The sequence below is a fragment of the Carcharhinus amblyrhynchos genome, chromosome 21 (genome assembly GCF_965287045.1).
Source record: "Carcharhinus amblyrhynchos chromosome 21, sCarAmb.v2.hapA, whole genome shotgun sequence".
In the NCBI taxonomy this organism is placed as follows: domain Eukaryota; kingdom Metazoa; phylum Chordata; class Chondrichthyes; order Carcharhiniformes; family Carcharhinidae; genus Carcharhinus; species Carcharhinus amblyrhynchos.
The window spans coordinates 5473724-5491615 of NC_137344.1; the positions used below are offsets into that span (position 1 = coordinate 5473724).

General features: G+C 44.4%; 1 protein-coding gene across 2 annotated transcripts in view; it reads right to left on the reverse strand.

Moving 5' to 3' along the window:
- The window catches only part of axin2 (axin 2 (conductin, axil)), a 34200-nt gene extending 18469 nt beyond the window's left edge, over positions 1-15731 (reverse strand). The window contains exons 1-3 of one of the 2 annotated variants that reach the window (XM_080209354.1): positions 15268-15731; positions 13020-13908; positions 7476-7616 (exon numbers count right to left, since the gene is read on the reverse strand). In XM_080209354.1, the coding sequence (XP_080065480.1) occupies positions 7476-7616; positions 13020-13816 (938 nt within the window). In that variant the 5' untranslated portion in view covers positions 13817-13908; positions 15268-15731. Of the gene's footprint in view, positions 1-7475; positions 7617-13019; positions 13909-15204 lie in introns of both variants that reach the window. The other variant, XM_080209353.1, reaches the window with a different exon arrangement.
- Positions 15732-17892: the final 2161 nt, after the last annotated feature.

Genomic DNA, 17892 nt, shown 5'->3' on the forward strand with positions numbered 1-17892 from the left:
CCGGGTGGATTAAGAGAAAATCTGACATCAAGTCATACAAGATGATCGGAGGTCAAATAATCAAAAGTTCGGTCACAGATAAATCCTCTAGCATGAAAGAGGCGCACAGAAACTTTGGAAGGAGGGGAATTCTAAACTCCTTGGCAGCCAAAGACATGGATGCCAAGGATGGAATGATTAAAATTGCTCCTAAGAAGTGCAGGATCAAGTCAGATTGTGAGGTTAGAGAAGGTTACAGAGATGGGGATGGGCGACACTACGAAGGGATTTGCAAAAAAGGATTTAAATTCAAGACATTGCTAGTCCAGGAACCAATCTGTGTTAGCGGCATGGAAGATGGGTGAGCAGAACTTGGGTATCAGTTAGGACATGAACGGCAGAGTTCTGAATTACCTCAAGTTCATGGTGCATAGAATGAGACTGGGCGAGGGTATGTGAAATAATGAAGCATAGAGAGATAACATGGATGGAGGCTTCAGCAGAAGATGAGCTGAGACGGGGATGGAGTTGGGCAACACTATGGAGGTGGAAATGGGCAAGTCTTAGTGATGGTACTTATCTGTGGTTGGAGGCTCATCTCGGGGTCCAACATGACATCAATGCCTCGGGCTCACAGTTGCCATGGAGAGAGATAGTGTGGGTAGCTAGGGAATGGCACTTATACCAAGGATCCTACCTGCAGACTGAAACTACCATCTCAGTGTCTTTGAGTCCAAAGTGGGCATGTGAACTGTGCACAATTGATGACCTTGACCTGCTCATGCTACACAATGACTCACAATCAGAATATTTTTGGCAGACTGGGTTTACTCACAAATTCACAGTTAGAATGAATGTTTGTGGAAAGAGCGTCTGATCAAGGAGACATTGACCAAACAGTCCAGAGGGAGAATATTACCACCTGTACAAAGTGTGGTTTTCCATATCCAGAGGGGTACTGATGGTGACATGCACACAAATAATTGAAATTATATTTAAAAAACACAACTTATTGGTTACAGATTTTATTTTCATCTAACAAAATAAACAGAGATCAGGATATTGACTTTGATGATTGGCCAAGATCATAATGAATGGTGGTGCAGGCTGGAAGGGCTGAATGGCCTCCTCCTGCTTCTGTTTTCTATGTTTAGCAAGCCCTGCCTAGTGAATCTGGATGATCTCAGGCTTCTAAGGCCCACCACATTTTCCAGCCCTTAACAGTGCTCCTGAGGCAACTATCAAACCTTCCTGGCGCAATATTTGAAATGAGTCTTTAAACGGGACCCTGATCAGTTTCTGGCAGTTTATTGACTTAACGTTGCAAGAACCAATCAACTGCCATTTAAAAGAGGCCCAATTATCTAAACGTTTAAGGCCCAGATGTGCATGACCCAAGCGTGATGCAGCTCCTCTGCAGCTTTGAAAAGCTCAAACTCATGCGCATATGTGCCTGCAGTCTTTAGTTGGCAGCAGTTCTGAAGCAAGCCTCTGATCTTGCCAACATCAAAAGCTTGGTTTGTAAGATAAGGTAATGTTTGAAGTTCACACAGTCAGCCTGCCCCCTGCGTCAAAACGAAATCCATAAATAAGATATAAGCCAGCGAGAAGAAAAATCAGCTCTCGCCTTTCCCTGATTATCGAGAAAGGGGGAAATCTACATCACACCTTATTTAAAGCAGGAAAGTAAACTTTGATCTGAGAGATTGTCTCTGCTTCGCGTTTATCTCTGTGTTTAAAGTGCCTCTACTTGTTAATTAGGGCTTGTTTTGCCTTCTGTTAATCCCCACACCCCTCAACACAGAAACAAAGTCAGACAGTGACGGCCTGTTTGTGTAAATTACTCGTTTCTTGCTGTTTGTCCTGTGCTGTTAAAACAATAGGCTTCTTAAAAAATGTGAACTGCATTTTTATTTTGTGTGTTTCCAGCTCTCGCCCACTCCAAACAGATTGTAACACAGCAGGCGTCATGAATGTAATCGTGTGAAGTTTGCAAATCTGTGTTTCTGCAGGGAATGGTGAGGGGGGCGGGGGGTAAACTCCAGATTTAATTAGTTCAATGACAAAATATCTTTGCAGATCACTGCAGCCAAGCTCCCATTTAGAAAGAGACCGCAGGATCCCTGCCCACCACTCTCCATGCTTGAAGTTTAAAGTTAATTTATTTGTGTCACAGTTAGGCTTACATTAACACTGCAATGAAGTTACTATGAAAATCTCCTAGTTGCCCCACTCTGGTGCAGGGGGCCATCCATCCTGACTGTCTGCCCCTCCACCGCGGCTATGTTCGTGGTCAGGTGTCCCTGGAGAGGGAGCAAGCAGTGTCTGCGGGTGCAGCTGACGCCTTCCGCGCCCGCTGGGCACCGCAGGGGCTGGGGTATGTTATCGACCCTAATAATCACATTTTAATTTGACGTTTTCAAGTTTCCTCTGAGCTTTAATTTTGTTCGGGCTGCTCCCCCTCCCTTTTTACTTTGTCCTGATTTAACTTGAGTTTGTTTATTTGGTTTGACCTTAAAAGAGGCCACATTCTGGCGCCTGTTTGGGTACACTGAAGGAAAACTTAGCATGGCCAATGCACCTAACCAGCACGTCTTTCGGACTGTGGGAGCACCCGAGGAACACCCTCGCAGAGATGGGGAGAACATGCAGGCTCTGTACAGATAGTGACCCAAACCGGGAATTGAACTTGGGTCCCTGGCGCTGTGAGGCAGCAGTGGTACCTGCACCCTTCTAATTCTGGCCTTTTGAGTCTCCCTAAACGTATTGACGCTACCACTGGACATCCCTTCAGATGTCTAGGTCCCCAGCTCTGGATTTCCCCCTCTGCACCTATTCACTTTGTTTACCTCCCCTTAAGGGGCTCCTTAAAACCGACTTCTGTGACCAAGCTGTTGGTCATTTAACCTTGTATCTTATGTCGTGGTTCACTGTCATAATTTGCTTTGTAAAGCTCTGGTGAGATGCCTGGGGTCACTCGATTACAGTAAGGCCACTCTACAACAACAACTGATTAAAAACAAGGAAAACTACGCATTTCAATGTCGCCGTATCACATCTCCCAGGAACAATTCAAAGCACTCTGCGTGCAATTAATTACTTTGTCTACACAACAACAGCGATGGCAGTTCCAATGAGGTGGTCAACGTGTGCCTAGCAAGATCCCAGAAAAAAAGCAACATTAAATGTTGTATAAAAGTTCATCCAATCTGGGATCATTTTACCAGCCTGCTGGATTCACCACTTCAGTAATACAAGGCCTCATTTTTTAACAAATCACTCCAGGACAGAGCAGCATTACCTCAGTGCTACGCTGTAGCATCAGCCTCCATTATAAATGTTCTGGTCTTGCAGTGGAGAGAGGAGGAATAACAGCTTCAAATCAAATCTCCTGTTCACCATGTGGATGTTAATCATTCATAATGTCTTGTCCAGCAAACAAAGAGTTAAGCGGCGCTGCCTTCTTAAAGGTGGAGGGGGCAGTATGACAGGGCGGGGGCTGGGAAACGCAAAATGCCCAACATTTGAGGGAAAGCAGACTCTCGCACTGCATTGCAGTTCCTACAGCTGCGCGTGGTAAAGATTGCGAGCAGGTCGAGGGGCTGAAAGCTCTTCTGAATTTAATATTAAATGCTGTTGGAATGAAGTGCTTTCAAGACAAAAAAGGCCAAGGTGAAATCCAATTTCGCCATCAACGGTTCCCCACTGAAGAAAATGAAACATCAGTGAAGAACAGCCGAGTGTCATCGAAAGAACGTCACTGCTCCCCCTTCCCCTCCTCATTTAGAAATAAATCCCCATCAGTTTAATCAACCGAGCTCCTCTCAACTCCTCACTATTGTGAGATCAGCAACCAGCTAGGCTCCTTTCAAACGCTGCTTTGCAGCCATCTCTCTTTCACTCCAGCAAGTGAGTTTCAAAGCAGCTTGCAGCCCTCTTATTCCTCCACCTCCTCCCCCCACTCCCCACCACCACCCCCCCCCCCCCCACCACCCTTCTCTTAAACTCCTTTAGACTAACAATAGATTGAAAGCAATTCAGCTAAGCCTTTCATCCACAATACACTTTTATTTCTCAGCTGTACAGATTCACCATTGGTTTTACTGCAGAGGTTTCTAATCCCGGCCATTTTCCAATCCCAGCTCACCCATCTTCAGACCAGAAATGACTAACGCTCAGAAATGTCCTGTTGACACTAAACTGGAGATCCATCCATTTCAGAGTGCCTTTTGTTAGGGGTCACCTCAATAGTGCGATGGTTAAATGGGTCTGTATGTGCACAGATGCAGGTGTACGTAAGTACGCATATGTGTATGTCAATATATGTATATATATGTATGACTTTTACTTTAATCCCAGGGCATTTTTTTTTATAGAAGAAAAAGATCTGTTTTGCCTTTGTCTTTGTTGCAGCATGGTAAATATTTCACATTATTTCAAGCAAACACAGTCATGGGCATTTTGAGCATTGAAGAAATTCTTCTCTAAATTAGTGAGTGCCATACTAAACTCCTACATTCCAGAGCCCGTTCCGACTGGGGAGGATCTTACATCCATTCTGTTGCTGAGGAATGTCAGCAGCGAGTTGCTTGACGACAGATGCTGCTTAAGAAGTGAGCAACTTGCTATTCTTAACCAATAGGATGCAAGCAAATCCTATCACCCACATCAAACAAGAACTGTCTCCGAGTTATATTGTGCTGCTGTATATTTTCACTCCCAGATAGTCGCCTTGGCAATCCCAGCAACAACCTCACTCCTTCACCACTTAAAGTAAGTCACAAGTTTAGATTGTACATCAACCCTCCATTCCATTCTGCTGTCAGCACTTGCTGCTGATTCAGCCCCACAGTCCAGCTTGGTCAGACAAGTTATGGAACTTTATTGGGCATCATGCCAGCCAACAGTTCAAAAATTTAGGCCCACACGTTGCTCTTGATTTATGCCACATACCCAATCACTAACCCTTCCTCTCCTTGCCACCTTCACCCATTGGGGTGTATTCCATCCCAAAACACCCCTTCCTCCCCACCCACTGCCCTCCCCCAGCAGGCTAATACTGATTGGAGATCTATGCAAGGACGTTGTCGCTCTATATCCTGGTTTAAGATAATTGGCAAAAGAGCCAGCGATTTGTATCTGGAAAGCATTGTTCGCGCGGATGGTAGAAAGATATTCAACTGTAACTCTCAAAAGGGAATTGGATAAACATTCACAAAGCTATGTGGAAAAAGGCAGGAAGTAGCTTTAATTCAATTTAATACTGCTAGCACAGACCAGATGGACTGAATGGCCTCCTTAATGGTTCTATATGGATGCTCTTAGTTCCAACCAGCCATTTTGCTATCAGGATTATTCTGTTGAAAGCGCTTACGCGACCCGTTAGAGACCCAGTGGCCTTTGATAACCTGACCATCAGTTTATGCAGCAAATCACACATCAGATTAGATCCACATAAAGATGCAACAGTTCAGTCAGTGCCTGCCAGAGGCTCTATTGTCTCTGATCTCAACATCTCCCTGGGTAATAAGAGGCAATATCGAGGTGGTGTGATGCTCTCTGGCTCCAGTACCCAGCAGAACCAAAGGAACAGAGTGCCAGAATGGAGTGCACCTGGAGTCAATCTAACCAGATACCTGTGTAAACATGAACTCTGCCTTCAGGAGAAAACTGGGAAAGACAAATCATACCCTGTAAAAGTACTAACAATGATGAAATATTGAACTTGTGCCAAAGCTAATCATGCCAACCTGTGCAGCTCACTTGACTTTCATCCGCCATTTCAAGAATGGTGGATGGATTGCGCAAGAGGTTGAACCACAACTTATGTTGCTCCAGCTGGATCACAGTCACTGCCACCTACAAGTCAAGGTGACCTGCAGATTTCACATTACATCATTAGCGTTTCCAGCCACGTTTTCACGTGCACACAAGGAGGCTTGCCCTGAGCGTTGGAACAAGGTCAATGCCTTCAGGATAGGAAGAGTGGGGAGGTGCATGAAGAAAGTCTGGTCGGCTGCTGTTCAGCCAAGTCAGAGGACACTGAGCAAGTCACAAGGCCCCCCCCACCAGCAATACAACTGTTCAATTGGGCTAACATCAGTTGACCAAACTTTCTTCACGCACCTCCAACTCTTGCTGTCCTGAAGGCGTTGACTTTGTTTGGACCTTGTTGGAACAGTGACCAAAAGATAAAATGCTGGAAAATCTCAGCAGGTCTGGCAGCATCTGTAAGGAGAGAAAAGAGCTGATGTTTCGAGTCCAGATGAGCCTTTGAGCTTTGACAAAGAGTCACCTGGATGTGAAACGTCAGCTCTTTTCTCTCCTTACAGATGCTCCCAGACCTACTGAGATTTTCCAGCATTTTCTCTTTTGGTTTCAGATTCCAGCATCTGCAGTAATTTGATTTTATCTAAGGTCTGGCCAGTGTTGCTTGCATCTAACAATCAAAACTCAGTGGCATTTACATTGAACCAGAGCTCCAAGCCGAGAATATAAACATGCACACATGGGTGGTCATTAAGCTGATGTACAAATGTGCCCCTCATCAAGATCACATGGCACATTCTTGACCAAAGACTGTCCCTGGGGACAGCTATGAGGAGAGGTACTGGAGTTTCAGTGAGTTCTACACTGCCCACCTCAAGTGGTACTACTTTTTCAATTGGGGATAACATTGTCATTTTGGATGGCACCAGGACATCTAACCTGACCACGGTCAAAATACCAGCATGCTAGACATTAGTAGACTCTGGGTGGTAGTTACAACAACTGCAACTACTATAAACATTGCAAAATATCCCACTGTACGTCACAGGGGCATCAGACAAAACTGGACAGAGACAAAATGAGACATTAAAACTGGTGACCAAAAACTTGTTCAAAAGGGAGTTGGGTTTTAAAAAGGAGGCCGAGGGGCTTAGGGAGAGAATTCCAGAGCTTAGATGGCTGATGTCACAGCCATCAATAGTGGACCAAAGAGACTTGAGGATAGACAAATGGCCAGAATTGGAACAAAGCAGAAATCTTGGATGATTGTAGAATGAGTGTGGGAGGTTACAAAGATACAGAAGAGGAAGACCATGGAGGGAATGGAACACAAGGATAAAACATTTACAGTTGGGGCACTGATGGATTGAGACAGTCTTTAGAGGTGTAATGAGTGAACAGGGTTTAGCACGAGGTAGGCGTGGGCTGCAGAGGTTTGGATGAATTTAAGTTTGCAAAAAGGTAGAAGACAAGGACATGGACCAAGGGACCATGTGAATACTTGGATCCAAATCTGACAAAAGCATGGATAAGGGTTTCAGCAGCAGATGAATAGAGGCTGGGAGGGTCCAGATTCATTCATTTTCTAGAGTGCACTGTCAAAGTTGAACTTGGACAGAGTAGGGATAAAGGAACATCAACCCCAATGCAGCCAGACTCAAAGCCGCCCATCCTTGAAAGCAAATTAGCAAAGAAGGACCGAGTGTTAAAGCACACCAGATACTTACACACTACTGTCTGTCATTGACATTGAATCATCCGTCATGACATCACTGGAGATTTCACTGTCATTTGCACTACTTGCTGGAGCAAAGACAGAGCCAGTTTGGACATGGTACGGGTTAACAGGCCCATTTCTCCCATAGGATCTGAAAAGGACAGAATTTGACACAATTAATTTGTACAACTGGTCTTAACATCCTTCAGTGAAGTGTCAATCCATTCACAAACTTGAAAGGGCATTTTTCCTGATTTATTAGGGTGCCACACAGTCTAGAAAGTCCAAGGTTTGATTCTAGGTCTGTGATTTAACTGTGCAGCGCTGGTACATACACTGCCATTGATCTGAGTGCTGCAAACCTAAGGAGGGAAGGGAATGGTCTGTGTTTCTGATCTGAATCCAGTGACTGTCTGAAAGTGCCGGCCGAGGGAGGCAAGGCTCAACTGTGATGGTCTCCACAAGTAACCACTTGTTGTCTGGATCCAGACAAAAAGAATATGGAAGCTCTGAAAGGGCCTTCTGTAACCATGGAACTAGCAAGCGTCAGCAGCTTAGGAAAATGCAGAGACAATATCAAAACACCTAATGGTGCAGGGGTTGGTAAGAGACTAACAAATCTGCAGCAGAATGGAGTACACCATCTCTCATCTCAGCACTTGATCAGAGGAAACCAAAGGAGGCTGCACACTGTCCATAACACTTCCCCTGGCCCACCCATCCTCTTTCCCTAGTCTGTGCTCTCTCAAACCTCTGGAAAGTAAGACACCGGCATCTGTGGGCATTGGGGATCAAGATGAGGCACTATTACAAAGAAATACTACAGAACACAGGCAAAATGTCTAAACAATTCACCAAAACTGGGAACAATATGCAAATTATCTTGTTTTCCCTACATCCAAACAATTGGAACTGACTGTTCCAGCCTGAATTTTCCCCATCAGCATTAACAGTGGTGTCGTCTCCTGCTCTGAGCACTTGGCACTAATGGCCTTTGGGAGAATCAGGAGCACCAAACAACAGCCAAGTTCCCGTGTCTTCCCCCAGCCCAACAACAAGAACCCACATTGCAATTTCTCCATGAAACTGCAAATAGTCCATGGGACGTCCGTGCAGCAAATGCAAGAATTCTGGGAGAGGCTGGGGTGACATTAAATCCCTGATTCAGGGCCTCATAAATGGTTGTTTTGTAAAATATACATACGAAGGTAGCACAGAAAGGCACTGGTTAAGATGGTACCTGAATCCAGAGTGTTCAAATTCCACCCCCTCCATAAAATAACTTTACAGCCAATTAATACTTTTGTGAAGTGTAGGTACTAATGTAAAGAAAGACCCCACAAACAGGAATGCGGTAACAACCAGATCTTTTGTTTGTAATGCTGGTTAAAGGATAAATATTGGCCAGGAGATCAGGAAACACATCCTTGCTATTGTACAAAATGTTGCATTTGATCATTCAAGTCCACCTGAGGGGACAAGTGGAGCCTCAATTTAACATCTCAACCAAAAGACAGTACCTCAGTACGGCACTGGAGGGCCAGCCCTGACTTTTGTGTTCAAGTCTCTGGAGTTAGCTCTTAATGTCCTCAAGGGCAACCAGGTGGGTCACAAAAATGGCCTTGCCATTTCAACCTGAGAACGAACGAACAAGGACATACACACGCCACCATCCACAATAAGTTACGATGCAAAGCCAGACCCTATTGCATCAAACAGTGTAATTGCACATTTGCAGGTATGTACTTTGTGTCGATCATTTATGTACAGCTTGCTATGGAGGCCAATGTAGAGCTGTGTGTTTTCACATTACTGAACCAATGATAGGTTTTTATGACAATGATGGTTTTGTGGATATCGTTATTGAGATGAGATTTCAATTATTAATTGCATTTAAATTCCACTAGCTGCTGTACTGGGATTTGAACTCATGTAGTCCACAGCCATGGCCTCTGGATCACTAGTCTGATGACATTACCACTACACCACCACTGGCATGGAATGGTACAAGTAGGCCATCTGTTGATCAACACCTTCCAACATCACCCCTCAGAAAGGGTACTTATAGGGGTGGTGTAATACATGACTGTTTATTCTACAATCAATGCTCCTGAGCTTTGGCTCCTTGGAGGATAGCCTGCTTTCTAATGACCAGAGGCAGCAGGAAAGTAGTCCCATGTTTAAACTGGCCAGTCCTTAAGGGCATAAAAATCCAATTGCTGCCAGTGGACACACCTTGGAGTCTTTGGCAGGGAACTTAAACCCACAGCCTATGACTTGCTGATTTCTGGTAGTGTTGCTTCTGATAAGCCACAGTATTTGCTGTTTTGCAATGGAGGCAGTATCAAAGTGAGAGGGATAGTGTGACAGGAACTAAGAGTGACACTTAACAGGGGCTACTTGTTGTACATGAAAGCATTAATATACTACAGATTACCATTATCTTCCATTAATCAACTGTGGGTTATTACTGCATGAAATTGTAGGGATGTCAGAATTCTTATTTAACTTGCTACACATTTAATGCCAGATAACCTCACAGATTAACCATATAAATAAGATATGTCCTCAATATCCATGCCACTGACCAAACAACAGAAATGCATCACCCCACTCACACAATAATAAAAGCATAATGACAGATGGTGGCACCTGGTACCCTGCAGTTGAGTCAACGTTTACAAATTATTCACTCTTAAAATTTTCAAATCACTCCATGGTCTATTTCCTCTCCAAATCTAGATGCTCCTGAAATCTCCCCACTGCTCCCAATGTTAGCCCTCTTGTGTATCCCTCACTTCTTTCGTTCAGCCATCATCTGCCTGAGCCCCAGCTCTGGAGTTTCCTCCCCAAGTGTCTCCACCTCCTTAACCTGGGCACACTGTCACTTTGAACAGGCTTCTTGGTTACTTGTCCTAATATCTCAAGTAGCTCGATGTCAAATTTTTCTGACTATGCTCCCCTGAAGCACCGCCTAACACTGTCCCAGCTGCCCACCCTGTGCAGTGGGCAGTACAAGTGCAGTAAGGATCTGCCCCTCAAAATAAAACCTTAATAATGTATTAAAATACATTCAAAGATAGATACTTCCAAATCCCCAACCAACTTTATTCCATGTAATTGATGCGGAACATCAAAATAAACTGTCCAAGTCTTTTCAATGATTGTCCCTCTTAGTTTCTCTCACTCACCAGTGAACTCTGAATATGATATGGTTGTGATTCTGTGGTTTCAAAGGACAGCCCAACATTTTTTTTCCTGGGGTCTGCTGATTTTAATAACTGGAGTCACTTACACAAGACTTAGGGCTTAGGAATGTGCCAGCATGTTCTAGCTATTTTTTTAAAAAAGCCTTTCATGTTCCCATCCCCCATAGTGCTCTTGTGATTAGACCATGCAGGCTTGATTTAAGTGAGCAACACAGCTGCCCTAATAGTTAGCAGCACTTCCACTCATTCTAGTGGCTCCGAACCCTTTGTTACACTTGGACCGACTTACCCACTTTCGACCTCTGAAATAGCTCCACTCAATTCTCTCACAAACAACAGGCTTCTCTCTCCTACTGTGATGCATTCCACTATTTCACCAGTGATTTTGTGTTGGGGAGGTGGTGGTGGGAGAGAGAGAGAGAGAGAACATGAACACTACGAAGATATGAGCAAAGAAAGAGGGATAGAAGGGCCCCTTCTCTGTGAGAGGCCTACTGCAGTGTACTGTTGGGAGTTAACAGCATGACTAAAGTCTTAGGCCCCAGTACAGAGTGACCTTTGCTGCAGGCCTTCTTTCAAAGAGCAGGTATTTAGCACAGCTGGGATCACATTCTTTAAAAGCATGCTAAGTTTCTGTCAGTGATTTCAATTAGAAGATAAAGAAAACGAAGAGAAAAAGAGGGGAGGGGGGAAAGAAACTGCAAGACTGCTGAAGAGGGACAAGAAAGAATTTAAATCTTGGGGCTAAATTAGTTCCACATGCTTCTGATGGACACTAAATTACAACATAAAAGAGAAAGACTTTTATGAAAGATTTAACTGTCTCAGATCAATCACTTCAAGTCAAGGAGTGTTGCTGATGTTCCTTTGTCCACCCCTGGAGTCTTCTGAATGAAGAAGGCCATAGTCTTTTGGTCTTTATCACTTTGTAATGAGTAATAGCCACATGTTTTGTAGTTAAAATAAAATAGCTCAAACTGATTTGGTAAAGGACCTCCCTCCACCCTCTTTGGAGACGAGGAAACCTCCCATTCCAGGGGTTTGACACATCTGGAAGTGAAAGCTGTGTCTGAGCGGTTGTCTAAAACTTCCACTTTACTTAACATTGCATCCATTTGCATTGCAATAAAACCTCCCCCTTCAAATATACAAGAACTCCCTCCACACTGCCTTTGCAGTATTACCAACATCTGACTGTAAACCCAATGAAGAACATAATTACTGCACCGATTCAAAGTTACACAAGTTTAAATTCTCCTTTACTTTAAGCATAAAATCAATAAGGTCTCTTAAATACAGCTCATCTTAAGAAAACTGATTAAAATTGTTTTCCTGCGATTATGTTTTTTTTAAACATGACCACATTGTGGTTAATTGTACCCAGATGGGTCGATCGCTTCTCTGTTTTGCATCAGTTTGCCTATGAGCAGACTTTAAATGAAAGGTGGTGGCCTCCACTGGATGTTCTGCAAAGACATTCCACAAGATGGCCAATATTCAAAGTGTTTTCAGCTGTCAGATACCACTTGCTACATGACTTCAAGGAAACTGCTTGATGCTTCCCAGACCTTTCTTATCTCATAGCTCAATGTAATACCACAGAAGTAACCTTTCTTGGATCTCCCCATCTCTCTCTCTGCATTGTGTGTGGTATCAGTGCACCTCAGCAGTGTCTAAGCTGTGACAGTTACCCCGTCACAATGTGTCTTCTCCATCTCTCTCACACATGCTCACATTCATACAAACGGATGCTTCCCAAAATGAGAACACACGAGTAACCAAATCCAGCCCCCTGCAAGCCAAGGGCATAATTATAAAAAATACAGAAAGCCTTGCCGTCTGCTGTTAAAACTGTTCCAAGGAAACACAGAGTGCCTGATCTATATTTTTACTGAGATGATCTTTACTATAATTGAGGAACATTGCAACAAGCTGCAAGTTTACAATCTTGTCATTCAACCTCAGTAATTTAAGACAAACTTTGGTCCCAATAACTTGCACAAGACCAGCCTCACAAATGAATTCTTTGAGAGGACAGGAAACATGCAACCTGTCATCTGCTATTCACCACCACTTTAAAAGCAGGGGAAGTATCCTTGATGTCTACAGAGAAGACTTAATGGGAGTCAGATGAGTCATCTGTGAGGAAAATTTAAAAAGTTAACTGAAATCAGAGGGCTGCCTGTTTGGCATTAACCCTTCTCTACCCCTGTACCAGCAGGTCCACAGTCACACTAGGACCAACCTCATTAATCAGATCGAATCAATGCATTTCTGCTTTAGGGACCCATTAGGTTAGTACAATACACTGGGAAACACCAAGAGAAAGAGGTCCTGGGGCTTACCCGTAACATTTGCCACTGCTGCCATCGGTGGCTCGAAGTGCTCTGCTAGTCAATCCAACTCCGGGGGGGAAGCTCTTGCCTCCGAGGTCTGGGCACATCCATTCCTCCCCTTCATTCAGCGTCGGTAAGTAACCACAAACCACTTGTATACTCCCCAGCTCGCTGTTGCTGGCAAAAAGAGGATTCTCTCCCCCGGTCCTGACATACTGGAGATAGATATCTGATGTTAGAAACATCTGGTAGGAATTTTCTTCCATCAGGGTTTGGATCTCGGTCTGGGCCTGGTCAAACATTGCCGAGTCAATCTGCTGCTTCTTGATGCTGTCTTTGATGTAGGATTTGGTGGCTGCTTTCAGCTGCCTGGACACGGCGCTGTTCTCCACGTAGCGCTTGTGAATGGCTTTGGCCACTCTCAGCGTCTTGGGGTCTCGGAGGTCCATCTGCCTGAAGCCATTGCAGGCGAACCAGAAATCCAGGGTGTCCACGCCTTTCTCCCGCTCCAGGAAGGTGCGGAAGAGATGGGCTCCATCCTGGTCGCCCAGTAGTGAGTGCAGAGACTTGGTCCACCTGGTCAGCGGCGAGTCCGGGGAGGCACTGCCCTCGGGCTCGCCCAGATCGTCGTCCTCCCTCCTGGGGCTACAAGTGACAGCTTTGGGCTGGGGGCTTTGTTTCCGGGTGGTCTGGGAGCTGGGGGGCTGGCATCTGTCCCCTTCCTCCCCTGGCACCGGCGGCCGAGGGGCATCTGCTCGGAAGCTGCCGGCGTACGGAAGACAAGGGACCATCAGAGCGGTGCTCATGGCTGTGGCTGGGCCGGCTTCTCGCTTTCTCTTTCAATCGGCTTTGCAAAGCGCCTCTCCAGTCAGCAGGGGATCACACGGCCGCCTTCTGTCTGCAATAGAAATATCGATCTAATGAAACCCAGAGCCGTTCAACTTCAAACAGGACTAGAAGCAGAGAGAGAAAAAAAACCACACACACACACACACACAGCAAGCAAGGCTTTTCAATCACATCTTTTGTGTGTGTGTTTCTAGCCGAGATATCTCTTCAAGCTAAACAAAAGTATCAAAAACCAGTCTTGAAGGTTATTGAAATGTGGAAGAAAAATATAAAAAAAACACACACACAAAAGGAAAGTTGTGGCTTTCGGTACAACTCTTGCCCAAAGTTTTTTTTTGTTTGTGTGGAGATGTGATTCTGATCAGTTGGAGGAGTTAGGATTTATACAGATAAAACCAACTGTACAGTATTTACTGTAACTTACACCCCTCCCTCTATCATCCACAATAAACCCAGGGCTCCCCCCTCTCCCCTAACAGCTGCTTCTCATTTTTCCACACAAATTAAAAACACCTTGGCTTGTCCAGGAGAAAGAAGTTCCTTTACATATTTCTACAAAAAAGATTGTTGGATGTTTAGATAAAGCAATAATTAAAAAAAATCCCTAGATTAAATTATCAAGGGGGGGGGTGTAGTCATGGGTTAAAACTTCAGTCTGGCAGTCAAATAAACTTTTACTTTTTAAAAACAAAAAACAAATCTTCCTTGCCACAGAACTAGCGATGAGATTGCATTGAGTCAGTGCAATTGATATTAAATGTCTCAAAAATGTAAATTATTCAAATTAATCGTGGAAAGCGACCCTAGCTAACTGCCCTAAAGTGAAACATTACCATGGATCCCCTCCTGGGTTACCATCAGATTAAGAACTTCAAAAAGGGAGAGACAAGCATCTCATCTTCTCTGTGTTCAGAAAGCTGCTAAAACCTCAGCAGAGATTGCACAAATCGGGAGTTACAACAGAAATAGCTTCCTCCACCTTCTGCATCGATTCGCAAGAACCACTCTCTCTCCCCCCCCACCCCTCCCCTTGTATCTTGCTGGGTGATCAGGGTCTGGGAGTGAACGCCTGTTTATTGCCCCCCCAACAACCTCTGGGGGCATCCAGCGTGAGTTCAAAGGGAAGAAGGTGGTGGCGGAGCAGCAGAAGCGAAAAAAAAGGCAAAGCGGGCCACCTTGCCAAATATTTTTGCCCCCCTTTCCAGAGGCAGGAAAGCAGTCCCACTCTCCCTGTCTCTCTCCATTCGCTCACAAAGCGGCCGTTCAAACCGCTTTCCCAGTTCAAAGGAATGTCAGAGTACATCAAAAGGACGGAGAGGGGCCATCAGCAGCAGACACAACTTACCATTCATCCATCTTTTACCTCCCAAACTGCCGAATTCTTTCCTCAAAAGACAGATATTACTACCCAGTCACCGTGCTGGAAGTGATTCGCGGCTGGCAGTGTTCATCTGGCTCTCTCCCGTGTCTGAAGTCTCTTTCTCCGCCGTCCCCTCCAAAAGATTGTTCGCCCTCTCTCTTTTCGCTGCTTCTCTCGGCACCAAGTTACGTTTCACTCAAGTCATTCCACGCAGCAAATGTCCTCCCGGCTATTCCAGCACACAACACAACACACACTGAGCTGCGGTTAAAGTGTGGCCATCAAAGGGCTGAGCCGAGCGGGCAAGTCCAGCAAGAGAGGTAGCAACACCAAGCTGCCAGCAAGGGAAAGCAAAGGGCACATTAGAGCAGGGCACAGTGCAGCAACCCCTCACAACTCCTCCTCCACACTGCTGACCGTCTCCTCGGGAATTAACTGTCCCAATCTCCTGCCCGGCTCCCTGTCAAGGATTTATAAACTTTCCAGGACCTTATCAAAGGGAATCCGTCTTCAGCCAACTCCCTGGGGGTGGAGACGTCAATAGTGACTGATGTGCCGCCCCAATCGCATTATCCCTTCTCTTCACAGTTGCTACATAAACTTTCATTACTCGCTGAAAGATACAATGTGAATATTCCGGGGCTGGGTGTTAGTTGTTGCTGCCGCCGCCTCTCCTCAGTCTCTGGACAGGACTCCTTCAAAGTTTGACTTTTATTTTTTTTGCACGCAATATGTGTGTGTGTGTGTTGCACTTTCAAACTGGCCCACAGGGACAGACACAGAGACTCCGGCCTCCACTCTGTGAAGGGGCCTGTTTCAGGGATTTAAAGCGTGCAGGGCAATCGAAAAACTTTTGAAGTTACTTTATGGCATCAACAGTCCCACCCCGTACTCACAAGAGAGGCGAAAAAGAAAGAACTCAATCCTTCCTGCCGAACTAAACTCGACATCCCATAATAACAATTGCACAATTTAAAAGATTTTAGTACAACCGTTTCAATGCTCTCAGAGAGGAAGCATTAATTAACCCGCCTGGGAAACTTTGATTTTAAATTGCACCTAACAGGTTTTTTTTGCATTCTCAAAACGTGGATTTGCATATCAAAGTTAGTAGAATGAGTTAATCATTTTCTTCACCTTTTTGTCTTCAAGAAATTATCAGTGATCCGCACTTGAAACCCATCTGCACAAATCGTATTACAAAGTATGGAATTAAAAAGTCTTTTTTTATATAAAGAAACAATTGTTGCCTTTGATGGTGTTTGCCCTATTTAAATGCAGCATGGTTATTTATACAGTTTGACAAAGAGGTTGCTACCAACACATGCAGACTTTTCCAATGTCTCAATGATTTCAGAATCCAACAGCAGTAGGCTGGTATATATAAACAGGAATTTAAATAAGGTTGCATTAGTCTTACCTGCAAACTGAGTGAGCTAGAACCTCCACTTTAAAATAAACTCAAACCAGGCTGTAACATTGGAGAGAATTTAGAAATACAATCAATAGTGGACTAATTTCCAAACAATGTACTTACCATCTCCACATCACCGTCTATAGCAAAGTTTAGTAATACCTGAGCTATGCTAATAATATGTTAATATTTCTCTATCTTCTCCACCACTATCAGTTGCAGGAGATACAATCAGTTCAACATTGCGTAGATGCGAGATTAGAATTGGAATATCTACAGGAGAAAGATGTTAGCTGCACTTTTTTTTTGATGATTCCCACATGTCCGGTTCTCTGGAAACTTTGAAATATATTGAATAGGATTTTAGCAGCGAATGTTTCAGGATGCGGATACCTAACCGTTTTAAAGTGATGTCTTTTAAAGATCGATTTTTTTTAAGCAGCAGGAAGTGAGACGTTGTGCCTTTAAATCGATTATCTATGTTAAATCGGAAGTGGTTAGTGAGGGGGAAAGCTTCTCCTGGTAAATAGCAGCGCAAGGGAAGGCAATCAAACATTAACTGGCAGGCATAGAGTTATAGCCAGCACATTCAGGAGAGACCCCTCTGATCACAATGCAAATACCTTCTATCCCTATACAGCCTTTCATTCTGCCGACTTTCCCCAGATTAAAAGAGAACGTATTCTTTGGTCTATTGGTGGGGGAGGAGGAGATGAGGAGTTTGGCTCCAACCGCTGGGCAAGCACTGTAGGCGGTAGAAACATGTAATCGAGGCCGCTGCCTCCTCCTCCCCTACCCCTCTCCAGGCCAGAGTCTGAATGTGCTTCTGAGCAGAAGTACAGCTTCATTAACACAATTCATTATAATTACAACACCTTCCTTTTTGCTTAAGGATATTCCTGCTTATAGTTTGATATACAGTTATTCCTTTGAACATAACATCCAAATTAGGTAATATTTAAATAAAATTAAAGCCAATTACTGCAGGTGCTGGAATCTGAAACAATATAAAGCAGAAAATGCTGGAAAGTCTCAGCAGGTCTGACAGTATCTGTGGAGCGAGCTAATGTCTCGAGTCTGGATGACTTCTTCAGTGAAGGTTTACCAGGTTGATTCCAGGGATGGTGGGACGGATGTATGACCAGAGATTGACTAGGTTGGGATTGTTTTCGCTGGAGTTCAGACGAATGAGAGAGGATTTCATAGAGATTTAGAAAATTCTAACAGGATAGATGCAGGAAAAATGTTCTTGATAGTGG